Consider the following 19539-nt stretch of genomic DNA (forward strand, 5'->3'; position numbering starts at 1 on the left):
TTAATGTTTTTTATAGTGTGGTTGCTCTCTTTGAGATACATTTTGTTTCTCATAAGTCACCAATGGACTTGGTCATCGTTGTGGTCACTGTCTGTCCTGCTCACAGGATCAAAGCTGTGCTCCTGTGCTGGTGGGAAGCCAAGCTCCAGACACTGACATTGGGAATGAGTAATTTTCAGCTAAGGGCCAGCCTAGCTGGTACTGGGCTCTAACATGCCAGCAGCCTCAGAGGGTGACCAAGGGGTGACTCAGTCCTTGCCAGCTGCCACAGCTGTGTGATGAGCTGTCTATGGGCTGAGAAAAGAAACAAAACTCATGGGGCAGGTCAGTGCAGGCACTGGCTTTTAATTTGGGCTTGCCACATTGCAACCATCCCCAGCATGGTCTTACAGGGTCCTGAGGAGGTGCCCCCAGAACTGCTGGGCTTTCCTCTGCAGCCTGAGGCTCATCTGCTCTCTGTGGGCACGGGGAGCCCAGCTGTGCCCTGCACTCTCCCCATTGCTCCCCCTGTGCCATCTCAAGTGCCCAAGGTCTGCTCTGCTGTGCTGGGACAGGGGAGCAGCCTCAGGCCTGCCTGGCAAAGGGATCAGGGCACTGCAAACAGCCTCCCCCAGCAGGGCTGTGACCTGCTGAAGCTGTGGCTTGTCCTGGCAGTGGCTGGATCAGGGGAGCCCATCACCTCCAAAGGAGACTCTCAATGACTCTTCCCTGTGGCTGCACACTGAGCCTGCAGGACTGGGTTCCCTGCTTAGCTCGTGCCATGTTTCGACACAAAACCACCAAAGGCCTCTGCTTCAGCTTCTCTATTTTAAGCACCATCATTTGCTATGACTGCATCCAGGGGCATTCCCACCAAACAACCACCGGCTGGGTAATCCTTCGTTGTGAGTCAGCACTGCCCTGCAGGTGTCCCACGGGAGCCCGGGCCGTGCATGAGAAAGCTGAACAAACAGCCCTGGCTGCAAACAGTGTTTGAAGGCTTGTGAAACACCTCTCGTGTCCACCTAGGTCACCTTAGCGGAAACTCAGCTTTGTTTAGCCCTGCTTGACTGAGAAAGAGAACCCAAAAGGGGCTGAGCCTTAACTTCACCAGGCCACCTAAACCCCTTGATTTTTGGTTATAAATCTCTTCTGACAATTCATGTTATCAAAAGCTTACGGTTATTGTAGTAAACTCTGACCTGGAAAGCCCTTTGCACCAATTATCTCACCTTCCCCAGCCTGCCAGACCAAAGGGACATCCTTTATCAGAGCACAGGTGGGGTGAGGATTTGACCCAGTTTGCATTTACTCAGGAGCTGATCTCATTTCTAATTTAATTAAGTTTTCTCATAATTTCTTGGCATAATTTAAAGGTACACACCAGCCTGATATGTGAGCCAGGGGGAATGAAAGTAAGTTTGCTTATAGCAAAAGATTAAATTGGCAGTTTTAGGAAAAATCGGAGCAGATTTTAAAATGCAAGTTGAAATGCACTCCTGATAGCAGTGTCATTTGTTGGGAAGGAAAAAGATTTGTAACCTGACAGACTTACTTTAACACCTGAAATAGGATTTTTATAAGTGGGATGCTCTGATTTCAACTTTGTGTCCTTCCCATGGGAACATCCCTGACCACAGCCCTCCCCCAGACCTGGGAACAGCTGTCCCCCACCCCAAGCTTGCTCCCAGGCCTCATGCAAGGGGGCTGTGGGGTTTCTCTGTGGGGTGTAGCACTGCACTCTCCTCCCTTGTAGTTCTGTGGCAATTGATTGCCATCCCCTTGACATCCCTGTTGTAATCCTCCGTTGTTCCCACCCTTGTGTCTCCTTGTTGAGACCCTGCTGCTGCCGTATCACATTCCCTTTTTTATCCCTGTTGCATCCCCATGGCAACCCCATTGTAAGAGTTCTGTAGCCTCATTACATCCTTCTTGGCTCCCTGCTGTGTGTCCCTTGCAATACCCCCTCCTTTTACACCTCGCGTGGTGAGGCTGTTTGCAATCCCAACGAATGACTCTCGCCGGGTGAATCATCTTCCCTCACCCTAACCCGGGTGTAACTGCCCACCCCCTGCAGCCCACCTGCACCCCTCCCTTACACCCCCACTAAAGTCACATCACATCCCTCTGTTGCCACTCTCTGTCCCCTCTTGCACCCCCACATTGTCCCCCGGCACCGTGCTACACCGTATATACCGCTTCCACTTCCGCCGCAGCCCAGCTGCATCCCCTGCGTTAACCCCGCTGAATTCCCATCACAGCTCCACTGAATCCCCCCTTGCATCCTCCTTTCCACTCCTGTCGCAATCCCCATGGAAGCCCCATCACTTCTCCCCTTCGTTCCTTTTGCAGCTTCATTGCATCCCCCCTTGCACATCCTGACGTCCCTCTACACCCCCCACCGTAGCCATCTTGCAGTCCTTGTCCCCCCCTTGTCTCCTTTGTCATCGGCAAGGCAGCCCTATCGCGCCCCCCCTTTCACGGCGCTGTAACCCCGCTTTGGCCCCTATCTCACCCCCCTTTCACCCCAGCTGTGTCCCGCCTTTCCCCCCGCGGCATCCCGCCCCGCGGAGCCGCATCCCCGCCTCTCGGTGCGCCCCGCGGAGCCGCACCGGCGCGGGGGGAGGCGCCGCGGAGCCGCCGCGTTCCGCCCGGCGCTGCCATTGCGGCCAGGCACGGCTCGGATCGGCACGGTGAGAGGCGGGGGGGCGGGATGCGGGGCTGACGGTGGCAGTGACAGGACCGGGGGGAAGTGAGCGGAGGGGGGGCCGTTCCGGCGTCCGGGTCTCCCCAGTCCCAACTGTGGTATCGCTGGGGGTGGGCAGATAGATCGCGAGCAAAGACGAAATTCAAGAAAAAACATTAAAATATATATTCAAAGATTTAATTATTTTGCCTTTAATTTACCCCCCCTCCTCCAACAATTAATCATTTGGTGGCGAGGGGGCTGGAACAAGATGATCTTTATGGTCCCTTCCAAAGCAAACCGTTTTATAACTCTACAGGATTCCATGGTCCCAGCTGCTGCCGTTCGGAGGATGCTGTCATTTTGCCGGAGGAGGATGCTTTGGGGGGACTGGGGGGAGGGGGGGGCTGTGTGCTGAGAAAAGGGGCCAGGATGTGGCCCCTGGATACCCCTACTTCATCCTTGCCCAACTGTTTGCTACCCCCTCCCCAGGAGCCGGCCGAGTCCGAGCGCACTCGTGACATCCGATGCGCCGTGCATGCTCGGCTGCGTGCGTGTGCGGCAGGATGAGGATGGCGACGGGCTCCGGAAGGAGGATGGGCACGTTATGAATCTCTAAAGCAGCAGCTGACTGGCAGCACAGCCTGCTTGGGTGATGCTTTGCATCCGCCTTGTGCCCAGGCTGGCTAGCAGTGATGCTGATAGCTCGTCCCTACATATTCCCAGCCTGGGGTACAGCAGCAGGGTCAGGGACCAGCCCAGACTCTCTGGCTCGTGTTGGAGCCGTCTTGCACAGATACAAATGGCTCAGAGATGTAGGTTTTGTGAAACACTGCTGCAGAAATAATGATTGCATTGCTGCCATCTATTAATGAATGAAGGTGAAAGGGCACATTTCCCACTCTGGGCTCACCAGAGGCCGGTTTAAGATAGAGAGCTGGCTGACTGACAGACAGAGATCTTTCAAATATTAATAGATATTAAATCACAACTTCTCTGTGATTAGCACCTAAAGGAGCTCATAGCAAACTATACCACTGGGGAATCATAACAGTTGTTATGTCATCATTTATAGTCAATATTATTTTTCTGGCTGCAGATGATGCAAGGGTGAGGGGGTTTCCAAGGGAAAGGGTTCACTTGCACACTTTGGGTCTTTCTTTTTACAGGGCTTCTAGGGGGCCCACCTCAGTCATCGAGGTCCCTCAAAGCCCCCTGTTTCTGCAGTGGAATCTTAAAACTGGTTGATGCTTTTTCCTTTTCAGATCTTAAAAAAAAAAAAAAACAAAACCATATGTTTTTGTGCTGCTTAGCTTTCAGTGATTCAGTGATCAGTGAGGCATGGACCGTGCTGGGTGCAGGTGGGCTGAGCAAAACCCTGGGTGCAGCAGCAGTTGTGCAGCCCAGTCCTGATGAGCACAGCCCAAGACAGCCTTTGTGCCTGATTGTTGGCAGTGACGGCATACATGTGATTCCTGTTTTGTGAAATCCCTGCCTGGCCTTTCTCAGGGCTGCCCAGTGCATCAGCTGCCAGTTTCCTTTTCCAACCCAAGGGCCTTCTGCCTTGGGGTGGGTTTTGTGCTGCTGCTGCCTCTCTTGTGGGGCTCAGAAAAAAATTAAAGATACATCTGAGCTGCATTCTTGGGTCTTCCCCAGCATCCCTGGAGTGACACACTGAGCTTGAAAGAGGAAAAATACCTTTATCCCATGGCTTTGGGAGTGTCTTCAACATGCTGATCTCTGTAGTGATCCAGAGACCCCTTCCACCTGTTGGCCCCTCTCTTTGCAGGTGTTGAGATCCTTGATTGAATCTGACACAGAGGAAGCAGCAAACAAATGGAGATGTGGAGCCTCCCCTTAGCATCTGTCCGGGGACCATCCCATTACCTGGGGTGCCTTGTTTTGGGGATCCTCCCAGGCTGTGGTGGTCAGTGCTTGTTGCCAGCATGGGAACCAGTGCTCCTGGTTTGGCATCCCATGTCCTGCAATGTGTTCAGTGTGCTCGGTGCTATCACCGCCATGATCACACATCATTTATCAGAGTTGCCTAATTGATGTTTCCAAGTTAATTTATGAAGTGTGTGGAGATCCTTGTGAGAAGTAGTAGCACCACTTGGGGCCACTTGCTGTGACTCCTGGTCACAGGGCACCTCAGAATGATGGATGAGCTGTGGTATGAAGACTTACGGCTGTTACCAGAGGGCTCGTTTTATTTTTAAACCCACAGCAGCTTAAAAAGCTACCCTCTAGCTGGTAGTAAAGGACTGTGCTGGGGCCTGGGGTGATGGTGCCTGGTCTCAGCACAGCAGGGAAGGTTATCATTGCCGGATGGGCAAAGCACCAGGGCATTGTCACCGTGGGTGCTCCCACGAGCCGGTGAGCCAGTGTCCCTGCAGCACTGACGGGTGCAGGGGTGGCTTTATTGGGCAGTGGGTGCTGGGGATGTGGTGATGGTGGCTGCCCCTGACTGCATAGCTGAGCCTGCTGACACTCTTCTCCATCGAGTTAGCCATGGAAATCAGTGACGATGCTCTGACCAGGCAGAAGGAGGTTCGGAAGCGCCATGGTGCTGCCCGCGCTCCTGCTCCCCCAGGCACCCGCGGCCAGCGGGGCCCGAGCGGGGCTCGCCGGGTGCGCAGGGCCGGCACTGGGCACCGGGCTCACCTGGGGACGGGCGGCTGCCACGGCCCTGCCGAAATGCTCCGGCGTGATGGGGACATCACTGCCCCGGGACCTGCGGCCGTGGCAGGGGCACCTCCCCGGGATTTTCTGGCTTGAAGCAGCCCCCAGGACTGATGCCGCGTGGCTCCGATGCACCTGTTGATCATCCCCCGTGAATTTCACAGCCAAAATCTGCCAGAGAGTTCAGGCCAGCGTTTTGCTGCCTCCCCAGTAATTTCCTGCGGCTGCGCTCCGCTCCAGCCTGTCTCACACAGGACAGGCTCGGGGGGGAGGGGAGGGGCACGGGGAGCGCTCGGAAAAGCACCTCTAAGACAAAGAGGAAGGGGATGAGCAGCAGCTTATCTGGCTTTGTTCTAATAGCAGTAATCACCTGAAGGGCGAGCATGAGCCCGCGGCGCTGGATCCGCGCAGCCCTGCCCGGGCTGCTGGGCCCGGCTCTCCCCGCGGCTCCCGCTCCCTCCCCGATGGCAGCTCGCACTTTGCTCCTGCTTGGAACCAGTGCGCTCAGCGGGCTTCATTGTACAAAAGACCGTATTTACGTAAACAGGGGAGAGGTTGGTCAGAAGGTGAATATGAAATGTCTTGAAGGGAAGGTGGTGGCTTAAATACCCAAACTCTCCAGGCCGCCGGGCCTGAAGGGAGGAGTGAAAGCCGAGCTGCGATTTTGACCTTGTTCTTTTCCTCTTCTGACAGCGTTTTCAGACACTGCCGCTGCCCACAGCGAGCAGGGCTTGTGCCGAGAGGAGGAGGGGATCTCTGCAAGGTAAGCCGGGCTTTTTAAAGGCATTTTCCTCGTTTAGCTTTCTAAAAGCGGTGTGGAGATGGAGGCGGAGGTGGTGATCACAGGGGTTTCCACCACCCCGCGCTTTCTGCTTCCTGCAGCCTTCTCTCCTTACGGGTCACCAGTGGGAACAATGGCGATTTCCCCTGCTGAATTTCTGCCCTGTTTTCGTGACACAGCAAAAGGCAGCGAGTGCCCTGGGGTGGGCTCCCTCGCAGCCCTGCTCGCATGGATAAGGTTTATCGGTTGCATAAAATGTTTATCTATGAACAAGCCATGCTGGGAGCAAGGATCTTTCTACAAAGTGTTAATTAAATGAATAACGACGTGTTGTTGCGGCTTGATGACGGAAACGAGGTTTAGCTTTGTAAAGGAAGTGCCTGGTGGAAATATTTACAGTATTCCTCAAATTTCAGTTATTTTTCTATTTTCCCTGGGTGAAGAGGGCTAATCTGGCTGATGTTTCGGAGGTTCTGGACACCGTTTCTCCGGGTTGTGCGTACCGTAGGGGTCCAGTGTGATCCCATATGACGGTGTCTGGGGGCGGGACGCTGTGGCTGTGGTGATTGTGTTTCTGTTTCATGGCATCACATTCCGCACACACCACCGGGAGTCTTGCAGGAAGCTGGAAAAAATCTGCCTGTCCTGACACGGAGAAATGTGGAGGTGGTGATGGGGGGTGAGTGGCTGGTGGGAGAGCAGGCATTGAGGATGTTTCGTTTTACAAATTGTAGTGCCGAGGAAAGGGGGAGCCGTGAGTTGGTTAGCAGGGGGAATTAGAGGAGATGTGTGTGTGGCAGCGTTTAATCTCTTAAAGAGAAAAATATATCCCAGCTGCCTGTGGTAGGGAGAGTTCAGGGACAAACATGACATTGTGCAAGAGCTTGCCCTTGCTCCCAGTGTCCTCCACCTGCTGTCCCTGAGACTTGTCTGGAGGATGCTGGGGAGCAGGGATGGGGACCTGTTATCCACAGGAAGTGCAAAATGTGGGGCAGAGGTGAGGATGTGGGGGTGGCGATAAATTTGTTTCTGATAAGGGCTGGACACTAAAGAGTGCTCTGCCAAGTTGTTTCCTTCTGTTTCCGAGTCCATTAATAGGCTCTGCTGCCTTGATTAGTTGGTGCCTGTGCAGAGCAGTAATGAGAGCTGGGCTCAACCCATCAGTTCTAGGTCAGTGGTTGTGTGCTGGGGATTTGGGATCAGGCAGGGGGAGAGAAGGGAGACAGAGCTGGATGCCTGCTTCCAAAAAGAAGTGTGGAGCCTGCCTGAAGCTGGCCCTGCCTGCACCCATCGGGGGAAAGGCTGCCTGCACTCATGGTGGGGGGAAAGGCTGCCTGCACCCCTCGGGGGCTGTGCTTGCTGTGTCTGCAGAGTGTCCCAAGGGCCATGCTGTGCCCAGTCACCCCAGATGTGTTCCATGCCTGGTAGGAGGCTCATTGCCCGTTTGAGATGTGCTCTCCTGAGAGGATAACATTGCAGTGATTAAATCCATTAAGGAGCCAGAAGGAATAGGTGGGCTTTAAAACTGAAGGAGATGTTGCTGTGCTCCTGAAGGATATCTGCCTCTTGCAGAGCTGCTTTCCTCCTCACCTGGCAGCAGAGTTCTCATTTAGCAATGATTTGTCATAATTTCTGGTGGTTAACCTCAGAACTTCTCCTAAATGCAGGCAGGTGAGGCTGAATAGTGAAGAGCAGCATGGACCTGGATATGCTGAACATGTTTGTCATTGCTGGTGGCACCCTGGCTATCCCCATCCTGGCCTTCGTGGCCTCATTCCTCCTCTGGCCCTCGGCGCTGATCCGCATCTACTACTGGTGAGTGTGTGCTCCCCTGCTCCCGGCGTGCTGGGGTGGAACCTGGCAGGGCCCCACACACGGGTCAGGGGGCTGTGGACAGGGCTGGGTGTTCCTGAGGCCCTCCAGGGCCATGCCAGCTGTGTGCAGCTTTAAACACATCTGGGGGAAGAAAATGGCATTTCCTATTGCATTTTTGCTGCGGAGGCCTGTGTCTGTCAGGCCTCTTGCTGTCCCAGGGGTTTGACTGTGCCAAGGGGCAGCTGGCCAGCCTGCCACTGCAGTGCCAGCTTGCAAGATCTCTCCAAACCTCTTCGGGTTGCTTTCCCCAAGGACAGTACAGAGCCTGGGAAAAGCACTGCCGTTGCAGCATCTCCACCAGCCTGGCAGCTGTGGCAGTCTGGTGACCTCCCACCCCATCAGTGTGGCTGTGCTGTGGGTGTCCCTGGGCTCACATGCTCCATCCCAGCTGACAGCCTGCTCAGCAGGCAGGGACTTGTCCCTCGTTAGTAGTTATGGATGAGGCTTTTCTCATCCTCTCTTTTTCTTCTGGAATGGAGCGTCAGAGAAGATGGAGGGATGCTTTTCCTTATCCCTTGAATCTTGTCCTTTCTGATACCAGAAGGCAAGCACTAAATCCTTCAGTCTTCCTTTGTCCCTGGAAATCAGTGATAAGCCCACTGGCAGCTTTCCTCTCTGGATTTGTTGCAAGGAAAAGCTGGAGTAACTCCCTTCAGAAGTCAGGGCAGACTCTCATCCCCCAGCATGGAGCAGGCAGCAGCAGACAGCACAGGCAGAGCAGGCAGTGTGCCAGGCTGCCCTCACGTGCTGCTGGTAGATGGTGGCTCCTACAGTGCAGCTCAGGGGTGTTTCCAAATCCAGGTAACCTCCTGTGAGAGGAATGTGCTTGTCCATCACAGCACTCAGGTGCAGCAATGGGACGAAGCCTGTTTCTAAAGGCACTTTAATTAGAAGCCATTTATTCACAGCATCTGAGAGAGGAGGGAGCATGGGATGAAAACCCCAGTGAGGGGATCAGCACTCTGCAAAGGAGAGCAGGCAGTGTCACAGCCTTCTGCTGCCCCATGGGGGCCTGGGTGGTACTGGGTTTGGCAGTCAAAGTGGTTTATTTCTTTGGATATGTGAGCGGCTGGTGGAAGCCAGGGAGGACCCTGATGGACTGAGGTTCTCAGGAGGATCCCTGCAAAGCACTGCAGGGTGAGTGTGGTCAGGGTGAAGCCTTCAGCAGCCACAGGCAGGGGTGGCAGGACAAGGCAAAGGAGGTGCAGGGTCTGTGCCAGGAGCTTGGAGGAGCCAGGCTGAGAGGAAGGTAGAGAATGCCCTGCTGCCTTTGTTCTTTTGGGGGTGCAGAAAAGGAGCTGGGTGAAAATGCACTGTGGGCAGGTTGGTCTCTGTTTGAGTGATGCAGCGAGCGTGTAAGTAGGGGTCAGAAGGACTGTCTTCTTTTGAAGGGTGTGGTCCCCCCTCTCTCTCTTCCAGCATTTCTGGCAGCAGGGAGTAATTGCAGGAGTAATTGCAATGCACTGTGTCATGGGCACCTCTTTTGTGGATGAGAAGTGTGGGTTTGCCTTTACTCTTCCTTTTCTATTGGCTTTTTTCCAAGTTTTTTGGAGGGTGATTTTTTTTTTTTTTTGGAAGGGTGTTTCCCCATCAGCAGAGGCAGGAGAGGTGCAGGAAGCATGTCATGCTGCCCTCCTCTTTCAGCCCCGTGCAGCTCCAGCTTTGCATCACTGCTCCTGGGAGGTCCCAGGGGAAGCTTCTCCCTTCTTCCCTAATTCCCTGCCCCCTCCTCCTCACTGCCAGTCTGTGTCCTCAGCTGGTGCAGTCAAGGGTCACGCTGGGCCCCCCTCACCCACGGCCTCCCTGCTTTCCCTGCTGCTAATGCGCCTTCCTGCCTGGCAGGATATCCAGGGCTGCCCCGCTGACCCCAGCCCTGGAACTGCTCTGCCTCTGCTGCCACAGGGGTTAATCAGTTTAGCTGCTGCCACTAAGTGAGTTAACACCTTGTGAGGGATCAGTTCAGCTTTGCACAGATTATTTTGCCTTCTGCTGAATTGATCCATTAGGATCAGTTGCTAAAAATGTTATCATCTTGCCCATCGGTAGTTCACACCAGTGCCTTTGAGGCAAGGACTCTTAAGACACTTATTAGGGAGAAATTCACCTCTCCTTGTAGGACCAGCACAGAGCTGAGATGCTGCTTAAGTCCCACTAATTACCTCGAAAAAGGGATTATGCTAAAAGAGGATTTCACTATGCATAAGCTTTGAGTGGGCAGAGAGGTAGGACAGTCCAGAAGCGTTGGTGACCTTGCTCTTGTGCCTTAAATAAACTCTGATACGGCATATAAAAGTACTTGCCAGTGTCTTGGCCACCAGGAGTAGCCCAGCAGTTGTCCTGGCAAGGGTTGTATCTGAGCACAGGGGAAATGCAGACAAAGGGGCCCTGTTCCCTGCCATGGGCTGCACGTACACATCATGTGTCCCAAGTGTCACCGATAATCTCTGCCCAGGTCCTTCTGGCCAGCAGTTCTGCTGCATCCTCTCAGCAGGCTGCAAGCATGTGCTGGCAGGACTGTTTGCCTCTGCTTTTAGAGAAACAGCCTTGGGGTTAGCCTGCTGTCTTCTGGGGTGCTAAACCCAGTGTAAGGATGGTCCACTCCAGTCCTTTGTGTGTATAAATACATTTCCAGAGGCTGTCTAGGTGGTCCATGGGAATTGGGTTTCTGTGGTGCTCCAGGGTGACATGGTTGTTTTGGCTGGGAACTGATGTGCTTGTCTTTGGGGTGATGTACTCCCATTGATGCAGGACTGTGTCCAAATAACCCTGTGACAGATCCACCTTATCCACGTGGGAGAACTGTCTCCCTTAGCCTGCTCATCCTGTACACAGCCTTGCCACGTGTGCTGCCCCCCTCTCTTGAGTCTCATACCAGCCTTTGGGCATTTTCTCTTTTACCATTGTTGTTTTGGCCCATTTCCATTGCTAAATGAGTTATTTAGGGTATTTTTTAAAAGTTCTTAACAGAGTGTCTCCACAAACCATCTGCACTGCAGCCAGCAGCCAGTACTACACCTGTCCAGGGACCAGATGCACAGGGTTAATCCCAGTAGTCCCATTATGGCACCAGTGAGAGCCCAACCTAACTGGCCTTAATAAGCCAAAAAATCTGTGTCTGCCTTCAGACTTGTCAGCTGCCTTATGTCATGGCTGGGCCCTGGTCCTGTCTTTCTCAGTGGTGTTTTCTCCTTGTTCGCAGGTACTGGCGCCGAGCCTTGGGCATGCAGGTTAGATATGCAAACTATGATGACTATCAGTTCTGTTATTCCTATAGAGGAAGGCCTGGATACCGCCCATCCATCCTGATGTTACATGGCTTCTCAGCCCACAAAGACATGTGGCTCTCCATAGTCAAGGTGGGATTCCGTTTCTATCATGTTGCTCCTTGCTGGGAATTGATGGTCCTGGGCTTGGGGGCAGTGTGGGGGCCCAATGATTGCATGCATGGGATGGGATGACTGCTGTAACATGCTAGGAACATGCTGCTTAGCTCCATGCCCATTGCTTGTTGCATCCCTTCACCCTATAACGTGCAGAGCTGCAGGAGAAGAGCAGCACACACCTGCTGCCTCCATGGGAACAAGTCTTGGCTGTGCTCTCTCATCATGTCATCCTTGGTACACGAGCTGACTTATTCTGGTGCACGAGCAACCAGGGCTGCCAGGAGGAGAGTGACCCCCTCTGCTCCCCACTTGCCATCCCTGGGCTTTGCAGCAGTTTCCCTGCACTGTAACCACCCCTGGTTTGTTTCTTCAGTTCCTGCCAAAGAACCTGCACTTGGTATGTGTGGACATGCCTGGGCACGAGGGTACAACCCGCTCGGACTTGGATGATTACTCCATTAGTGGGCAAGCTAAGAGAATACACCAGGTAAAGCTCCAGCATCACATCTCTTCTGCAGAGGGATGTGGGGACTTGAGGGATGTGGGGACATGAGGGATGCTAAGCCCCATGAGTCTGCCTTGTGTGGCCTCACTCTCTCCCTTCCCAGGCATCCAGAGCCACCAGCCTCAAGCTTTTGAGTTGAATTTCTCTAATGACCTGACCCCATGCTGTTGTTTCCTCTCTCCTAACAACGCTCCTTCTGCTCCCTGCCAGTTCGTGGAGTGCATCAAGCTGAACAGAAAGCCCTTTCATCTGGTTGGCACTTCCATGGGGGGAAATGTTGCTGGCGTCTATGCTGCTCAGTACCCAGAAGATATTTGCAGCCTGACCCTCATCTGTCCTGCAGGTGGGCAAGGCAAGGGAGGGGAGACAGAGAGAGGGCAAACAGAAGCCAGTGCAAAAGCCCAGGGCAGTGCTGGACACAGCATAGATGTGTAGTGCAAAGCATTTAGAAATCATTTGTGTATACACTCTGGAAATCCCTGGCAAGGCACAAGAGAAAATCAGTTTTGTTCTGGCTGCTCTTCTCCAGGAGTTTGGTGTTTGCCCCACTGTGCTTTGGTTAGAGTCAGGACTAGGGCAAATGGGACGAGTTCTGCTCTGGAGAAAAACGCTTTTTCTCTTGGGATGGCAGGCATTTTACACAGCATGTCTGCAGCCTCTCAGTTCAGGAGCAGTGAGGCAACAGGAATGGCCTCCCCATTCTGGCCTCCTGAAAGCCCTGGTGTGCTGAAGGCCTGGGGCTTTGGGAGCTGGAGAGCTCTGACCTCCCACCTTTGGGTGCCTGCAGTGAGAAGAGCACTTCAGGGCTGGGCACAGGTCAGCAGGGTGTCCCCTCTATCCCCTCCATCCCCAGCATCCCCTGGACAGGGGGCTCAGGGAGGCCTGGGCATGATATGCTGCAAGAGGCATAGCAGGCAGAGAGCTTCTCTGCCAGGGAGGCTTTGCTGCATCCCAGTTGTCATAGCAGCTCCTTTCCCCTCCCACACAAGGAAAGCAGCTTCCAAATAAGCACCAAGGAATGAAACAAAGCAAATGTTACCTAGCTACCAGGCTCTGGGGGCGTTGGGTTCCCACTCCCCTCTGGGAGAAGTGTTGACTGCCTCTCTGGCTGTTTCTGGATGTGAAACCTCTGTGTGGGGGCTGCAGAAAGGCTTAGGATTAAATTGCTGGGGAATTTTTCTTCAGTGGTGCATGCAGATGGGGCTGCTGAAATTTTCTGTCCAACCCTGTGCAGTGGCAGCCTGGGCACTAGTGTTTGCATGTGATGAGCACATAAAAATGAGCACTATAGCTTTTGCTGAAGTCGTCATGCATGTCTACACCTCGTGCCGTGCCAGCCTGTGGGGGTGCCGAGCCCTGGAGCAGGAGGGAGGCTGGGGTACCTCTGGGTGCATATTGAAGTGGCTGTATGTACAGATGCTTTCTTCCCCTCTTTTTATAATTTTTTTTAAAGAGTGAGTAGGCAGGAAGCCAGAGGCAGGGATGAGGGAGGTCAGCACAAAGATGAGTTTTTGTTTGCGCTGTTTAGGGGGCATCTCATCTGGATTTCACCCTTTCTCATTTCACCCAGGCCTGCCAAGTACCACTGACAGCAAGTTCATTAAGCAGCTCCGGGAGCTGCAGGAGTCCAAACGCATTGACAGGATCCCTTTAATCCCCTCGACCCCTGAGGAGATGGCAGACATGCTGAAGCTTTGCTCCTACGTTCGCTTCAAGGTGCCGCAGCAGGTGAGGAGCTGACACTGGTAGTGGAGGCTGGGAAAGGGGAGCCTGCGGGTAGTGAGGAGGTTTGCTTCTCTCTGAGGAAATGCTGGGAGTAGAGCTAGAGCTGCCAAACCTGCCATCACCCAGGTGAGACACACCCAGCCCCACTCCCTGCATTTTTCCAGCACTTTCCTTTCAAACCCTCTTTTCCAAGCTCCCTCTGGCAGTCCCTGCTGGAATTCCTCCTCCCGTGAAGTTTTTGGCAGCAGGCTGGGATGTAGAAGAGTTTTTTAGTAAATATGGCTGGTGGGAAGCGTTAAATAACTAAGGCAGCTGTTGTCTGATGTGGAGGGAGATTGTTCGATGCTTTTTGAGTAAAAGTAATGGAAATGTTAATTGCGTCATTGTCAAGCAAGAGGAACTTGTGAGGGGCTGGCTATTAAACTAGTTTTCCTTAGGAAGTCTGGAGTGAGTAGATTGGAGAGTAAGAAAAAAATGTAAGGTAGTGCCAAGACCTTTTGTGTTTTTGCCAAAAGAGTACAAGAAGGAAGAAAAGTGCAGTCACGGCTGAGGTGGCTGCTGGCCAGGGGCAGAAATTGGGTCTGCATCGTAACAGACAATATTGCTTGTTGCTGAAATATTTGTTGCTTAAGCGTGGTTTCAACAGCCCCACATGCTTAGGAAGAAGCTCTTGCTGGGGAGGCAAGGGCTGCTCTTGAGTGCCCTTGGGCGTGCTCAGCCCTGTGCAGGGCGGGTCCCCTCCAGCAGCTCTCCTCTGTCTCCCTGCAGATCCTCCAGGGCCTTGTTGACGTTCGCATCCCACACAATGAATTTTACCGGAAACGTGAGTGCACGGTGGCAGCCTCCTCCCCAGGCTTTCCAGCAGGATCCCCAGGGCCTGGGGACCAGCTGCTCCCAGCCCCCGTGTCCCCAGCACATGGGTGGGCCCCAGCATCCCCGTGCTGTCTTGCTGAGGGTGGGAGGGGGCAATGTCATTAACAGATTTGGGGACACACCTTGGTCACTGGTAGCAATGCACTGCCACCCCCACTGGTGACAGGGCTGTTGCTTCACCCTCACCCTTCCATCTGGGTTAACAAATACCTATGAGGCGATGGTTTGGCTCAGGGCCCCTCTGCAGCTGGGCTTGGTGGCAGGGCAAGGACAGCCCATCATCTCTGCATGGGTTTCCCAGTGAGGGGGTACTAGCAGGACCACTTGGCCCCCTTTGAGACAGGAAGGCCAAACATCTCCCTGTAGGACTGACTCTCCTCTTGTCCCACTAGTGTTTTTAGAAATCGTGGATGAAAAGTCCAGGCACTCTCTCCATGAGAACATGAGCAAGATCAAAGCACCAACACAGGTCATCTGGGGAAAGCAGGACCAGGTAGGCAGCACCTGCACATCCCCCACAGACCTGTCTCCATCTCTGCCTGTGCCCACCCACGGCGCACGGTGGGGGCTGTGCTGCTGAGCTGTGCACTGCTCTGCGGGGAGCTGGCACATGGGTCAGTCCCCAGTGGGTTTAGACACAGGGGCTCAGCAGGGTGATGGACAGAAAGCTGACAGCCAGCTTTCCAGAGGGAGGAGAGGGCAGTGCCAGGGCTGGGGAGTGCTAGGGGCAGGTGGGGGGTAGGTGCCAGCACTGAAGCAGGAAAGGGCTGGGAAGAAGAACAAAGTGTCAGTGAAGAGAGTTGTCCTGGAAACTGGGAAGAGATGTGCTGTTTGTGGGCAGGCTTTGAGGCAAAATCTTAGGGTTTGTTTCAGAGGCAGGAGTGGGAGGGAAGATGTGGGAGGAAGCAGGCTGAAGGCATGCAGAGGGCTCTATAAGTGCTAAGATGCAAGTGTTTACTTGCAATGCTCCCTTTGCACTGAGGCAGCGGCCGAAAAGCATACAAGAGAGTTGCCTGCTGCATGCTGAGACTGGCCCTTGCAGCCTCCCTGCCCTGTCCCCAGGCATCACACGGACTGTGTCTGCATCCCTGCTCCACATCTGGAGCAGGTAGAATCACCATCTCTGGATGTGTTTAAAAAAAGACTGGACATGGCACTTGGTGCTATAGTCTAGTTGAGGTGTTAGGGCATAGATTGTACTCGATGATCTTAGAGGTCTCTTCCAACCTCATTATTCTGGGATTCTGTGATCTCAGTTGGAGCCCAGCAGGGTTTCTGCAGTGTGCAGCAAACCCCCTCTCTGACTGTGGCAGTGACTGCTTTTTCCCCTGCCGTGCAGGTGCTGGATGTTTCTGGTGCCAGTGTTTTAGCAGGCGCTATCCCAGACTGCCACGTGTACATCCTGGAGAACTGCGGCCACTCGGTGGTGGTGGAGCGGCCCCGCAAGACAGCCAACCTCATCCTGGAGTTCCTGGCACTGCTGCACAGCATAGACAACAACAAGAAGCAGGCATGAGCGCGGCAGGGAGCCACGTGCCCACACCAGGTTCAATTGTGAAGTACTGCAGCTTTGATACGTTCTCAGGGATCTTGTACGAATTGGGGTCAATGTGCCAAAGTCCCTGAGGAAGGCAGAATCACTGATACCTAAACCTATAGCACCACTGGCACAGCAACCTGGGGTCATTGAGCAACCTCCATAGATGCAGGAACAGAAGCAGAGTATCTCCCTTTTCTACTTAGAGGTAAGGTAGAAATGAGCTGAAATCACCCAGTGCTCATCACACAGCCACCCATCTTACCTGGGTTACCAGCACATAGTTGTTCATGACATTTACCTAAACTATATATGAAATGTAGGAAGATATCTGGAATCCTGGACTGAGACTGAGACTTAACAATATTTTTACTACTTAGAGTCCATCGTGTTGCATGCTGCTGTGCTGTAAGAGAACCCCCAAGTGCTCCAGGCGCCTGCTTGAGTGCTTTTTGTGTAGCTCCTGATCTCATGATTTATCCAGAAAACGACAGAAAACTTCATGTGTGGAAGTCCAATGACTGTATGTGCAAAAATGTTTACACTTTGAGTGGGTTTTTCTAAATCTCTGAATAGCTCCTGTGTATTTGTAATGCCTTAACGTTGCCCAGGGCGTGGTGTCTGTGCACAGCCCACCTTGCCCGGGGTTGGTTCTACCTGAGGGTGAACGCAGCCAGTGACAACGGGGTGCAGGCAGCAGCTTTGCCACCGCTGTGCAGCTGGGGCAGGGGGAACTGCCCGGGGTGAGCCGGCCCTGAGCCCGAGTCAGCAATAAGCCCATGGCCAGGGTGGGATTCAGCCACCCAGGGTGAACTCTTGTCTCAGCTCCTCTATCACATTGTGCTGCTGAACACCTGGATGTAAATAACGATTTTCTTAATGAATTCTGTGAATTCTGCAAAAGCCAATGCCACTGGAACAGGCTGAGGGGTGGGAGGGGGCTGCGTGTGACCAGCACAGGGAATGGTGAGGAGGGGTCAGCTCGCCCACGGGCTGCTGGGCCGTGGTGGGAAAGGTACAATGTACTTCTGCACCCTCTCCATGAGTACAGCTCCTGAGCAAGTGAAGCTGTAGGTAGGTACAGGCAATAGAGGCAAGCTGCACTTTACAGGCTGCAAGGTGATGTTCAGGGATGGATCCTGCACCTCTCCAGGCGTGGTCCCTCACTGCCTGTCCCAGGGACAGAGCTCTGGTCCAGGTCTCAGGCAGGACCAGGGGGTGCTGGAGGGCAAGGCAGTGTGTGGTGCCCTCAAAGGCACAACAGGTTGCTGTCACCCCTCAGTCACCCCCAGCCCTCCTCAGGGGGTGACAGTGGGTGCTGATAGAGTGTCCCCCCCACCTGGCTGGGAACACAGCTGACAGCTTCCTGAGGTACCCAGATCTGTACATACACCTGAAACTCCCTGTCAGCTTCTTGGCTCTTTTTAAGAGAAGAAACATTGTTCTTTTAGAAAAAATAGAAATTTGCTGTTAATTGCTTGGTATTGTTTCTACTACGAGAGTTGATTTAAAGAACAAAATTGCTGGTAGTTTTATGTGGTAAAAGCCAGAAAAACTTGTTCAGTATCTATATGGTTTCTCATGCCACAGATTGCTGTATGCAAAGGATTTATATGGCTATTAAAATCTAGTGATTTAAGGAGTCCATGGTGCAATGACTATTTTTTTTCCTTTGAAGAAGAAGGTGGATGTGGTGTGGGATGACAGAGGGATCTTGCTCTGCTGCTTCTTTCCTGTCACATTTCTGGGAGATGCAGGTTTTGGCTCAAGGAATATTTTGTAATGGAAAGAGGGATGTTGAAGACACAGAAGGCTCAAGTCACATTTCTTCACTGACAACACACATTTGACTTTTTTTCATATTATTAGGAGAAGGTGGCACCAAACACTAAAGAAGAAAATAAAACCTCAAGGGGCAAGGGAATTAGGTTTTGAGCACCAAGATTCCTCTTAAAACCCTTGCAAGCATGTCAAATAGCAATTTCATCTATTATTGCAAGTCTTACTGAATTCATGCACTGCACTAGGAATAGCATTACATCAGTTTGCAGGCAAAAGTATTTGCATTTCTCCTTTCCCCAGGGGGCTCTTGAGGCTCAGCAGCTGCATTGTTTGCCAGAGGAGCTGCAGGGAGGGCTGAGGATCATCTTCCTGCCCATGCCTGCCACTGCTGCAGTGATGCATGCATCAAGGTGACCCTATTAATGATCACAGCACAAAGGTGGGAGGGGGCTTCTCCCCCACAGCTAGGGGCTGAGGTTGGGGTGGCTCTGCATCATGTGTTGCAGCCTCTTGTAGTTCAGCAATAAAAACCCTCAGGTCTATATTGGAGGGGGCCCAGACTGGCCCCACAGCAGCTGAGCCTGCTGGAGAGGCAGGGATGTAAACTGCCTGCACCTGCAAACACACCTGGCTGCTGCTCCCATTAACCCTCACTTCCTGCTGGGAGCCAGAAAAGCCCCTCACCAGCCAAGGCTCACTCCCCTGGTTCTGGCTGCTGTCCCCTTGGCACTGAGCTCCCAGGGAGCCCTCGTCACCATCAGGTACAGGGGTGGCTCTGGGCTGGCTATGGGGCTTGGGGAGGGGCAGAGGCTTGGGCTGCTCCTGGTGGGTTTTCATGTCTTGAGGGCAGAATTGATGGAACATAAGGAAACTACTGGAACCCAGTTGTGGCAAGCCCAGCTACTGGGAACCTGCACGTGGCCTGGGCATCCTGGCATGGCAGGAGGGAGGAGGTGTCCTTTTGGTTTGTTGTCCCATGGATGAGTATTGCTTTCCTTGTAGCCATGTGGCTGAACTGGGTCTGCCCTGGGTCATGAGGCTCATGGAGGTACAGGCTCACACAAAAGGTGTCTGAAGAGCAGGCCCTTGGTTGTTGTGGATCTTGATAAGGCTGTTGCACTGTATCCTGAAAAAAGGCTCCAAAACACAACAGGGCTGGCTTGAAATAAATCTAATACTGCCTCTGAGCAAGCTGAGCATCTAAGTCTGTGGTGGTACCTGCTCTTGGACTGTCACTGTGAGCTGGGAAGGAGGGAAAGAGCTGGTGGCAGCCAAATACCTGGGTGCTTGGTGTGTGTCCAGTTGATACTCAAAGGGAAAATGTGATGGCCTTGAAACATGGACCCTCAGGGACCCCTGGGCTGTGTCCTGTTCCACACAGCTGCAGACAGATGCTTGTCTGCAGTGGGAAAGTGTCTTTCTTCCCTTTTATCCCCCAGCAAAGGAGATTAATTAACATTTGCTGCCTGGTGAGAGGGTTTCTCCAGCCTGTCTGCACAGAGCACCCTCTGAAGGGCAGGGTGATGCTCAGGGGGTCTGGCACTATGGTTTGGCTGCTGTTGTGGGTGTTCCCCACTCTGGCAGGCCCCCATTCAGCTGAAACTTCCCCTGACCCATGTGTGTCACAGACCTCTTAGACACATTATTTTTCCCGTGGAAGCCTGTATGAGAGTGCCCTGGTGCACGGCTCCCCTCAGCCACGGTAGAGGGGGCACCGCAGCCCCAAACCCC

The 19539-nt window shown here is 53.3% G+C and overlaps 1 protein-coding gene across 4 annotated transcripts; it reads left to right on the plus strand.

Annotated features, from left to right (window-relative positions):
* The first annotated feature begins 2590 nt into the window (after nucleotides 1-2590).
* On the plus strand, nucleotides 2591-17668 carry ABHD6 (abhydrolase domain containing 6, acylglycerol lipase). Of its 4 annotated transcripts, none has more exons than XM_059856482.1 (10): nucleotides 2591-2672; nucleotides 6041-6110; nucleotides 7796-7943; nucleotides 11203-11359; nucleotides 11760-11873; nucleotides 12102-12234; nucleotides 13462-13619; nucleotides 14385-14439; nucleotides 14882-14982; nucleotides 15829-17668. In XM_059856482.1, exons 3-10 carry the CDS (start codon nucleotides 7825-7827, stop codon nucleotides 16003-16005), a joined length of 1014 nt encoding a protein of 337 aa, XP_059712465.1. In that variant the 5' UTR covers nucleotides 2591-2672; nucleotides 6041-6110; nucleotides 7796-7824; the 3' UTR covers nucleotides 16006-17668. The 4 variants fall into 4 exon arrangements, with proteins under 4 accessions (XP_059712465.1, XP_059712463.1, XP_059712464.1 ...); XM_059856480.1 differs by lacking the exon at nucleotides 2591-2672 and adding an exon at nucleotides 5674-5913; XM_059856481.1 differs by lacking the exon at nucleotides 2591-2672 and having other exon boundaries at nucleotides 5945-6110.
* Nucleotides 17669-19539: the final 1871 nt, after the last annotated feature.

The sequence above is a fragment of the Haemorhous mexicanus genome, chromosome 11, assembly GCF_027477595.1.
Source record: "Haemorhous mexicanus isolate bHaeMex1 chromosome 11, bHaeMex1.pri, whole genome shotgun sequence".
NCBI lineage: Eukaryota > Metazoa > Chordata > Aves > Passeriformes > Fringillidae > Haemorhous > Haemorhous mexicanus.

Excerpts from the sequence above, each read along its gene's own strand:
- ABHD6 (XM_059856482.1), top strand. The coding sequence starts at position 7,825 with ATGGACCTGGATATGCTGAACATGTTTGTCATTGCTGGTGGCACCCTG. Across the intron at positions 11,874-12,101 it reads AAGCTAAGAGAATACACCAG|TTCGTGGAGTGCATCAAGCT; the intron begins GTAAAGCTCCAG and ends GCTCCCTGCCAG. Across the intron at positions 14,983-15,828 it reads TCTGGGGAAAGCAGGACCAG|GTGCTGGATGTTTCTGGTGC; the intron begins GTAGGCAGCACC and ends CCTGCCGTGCAG.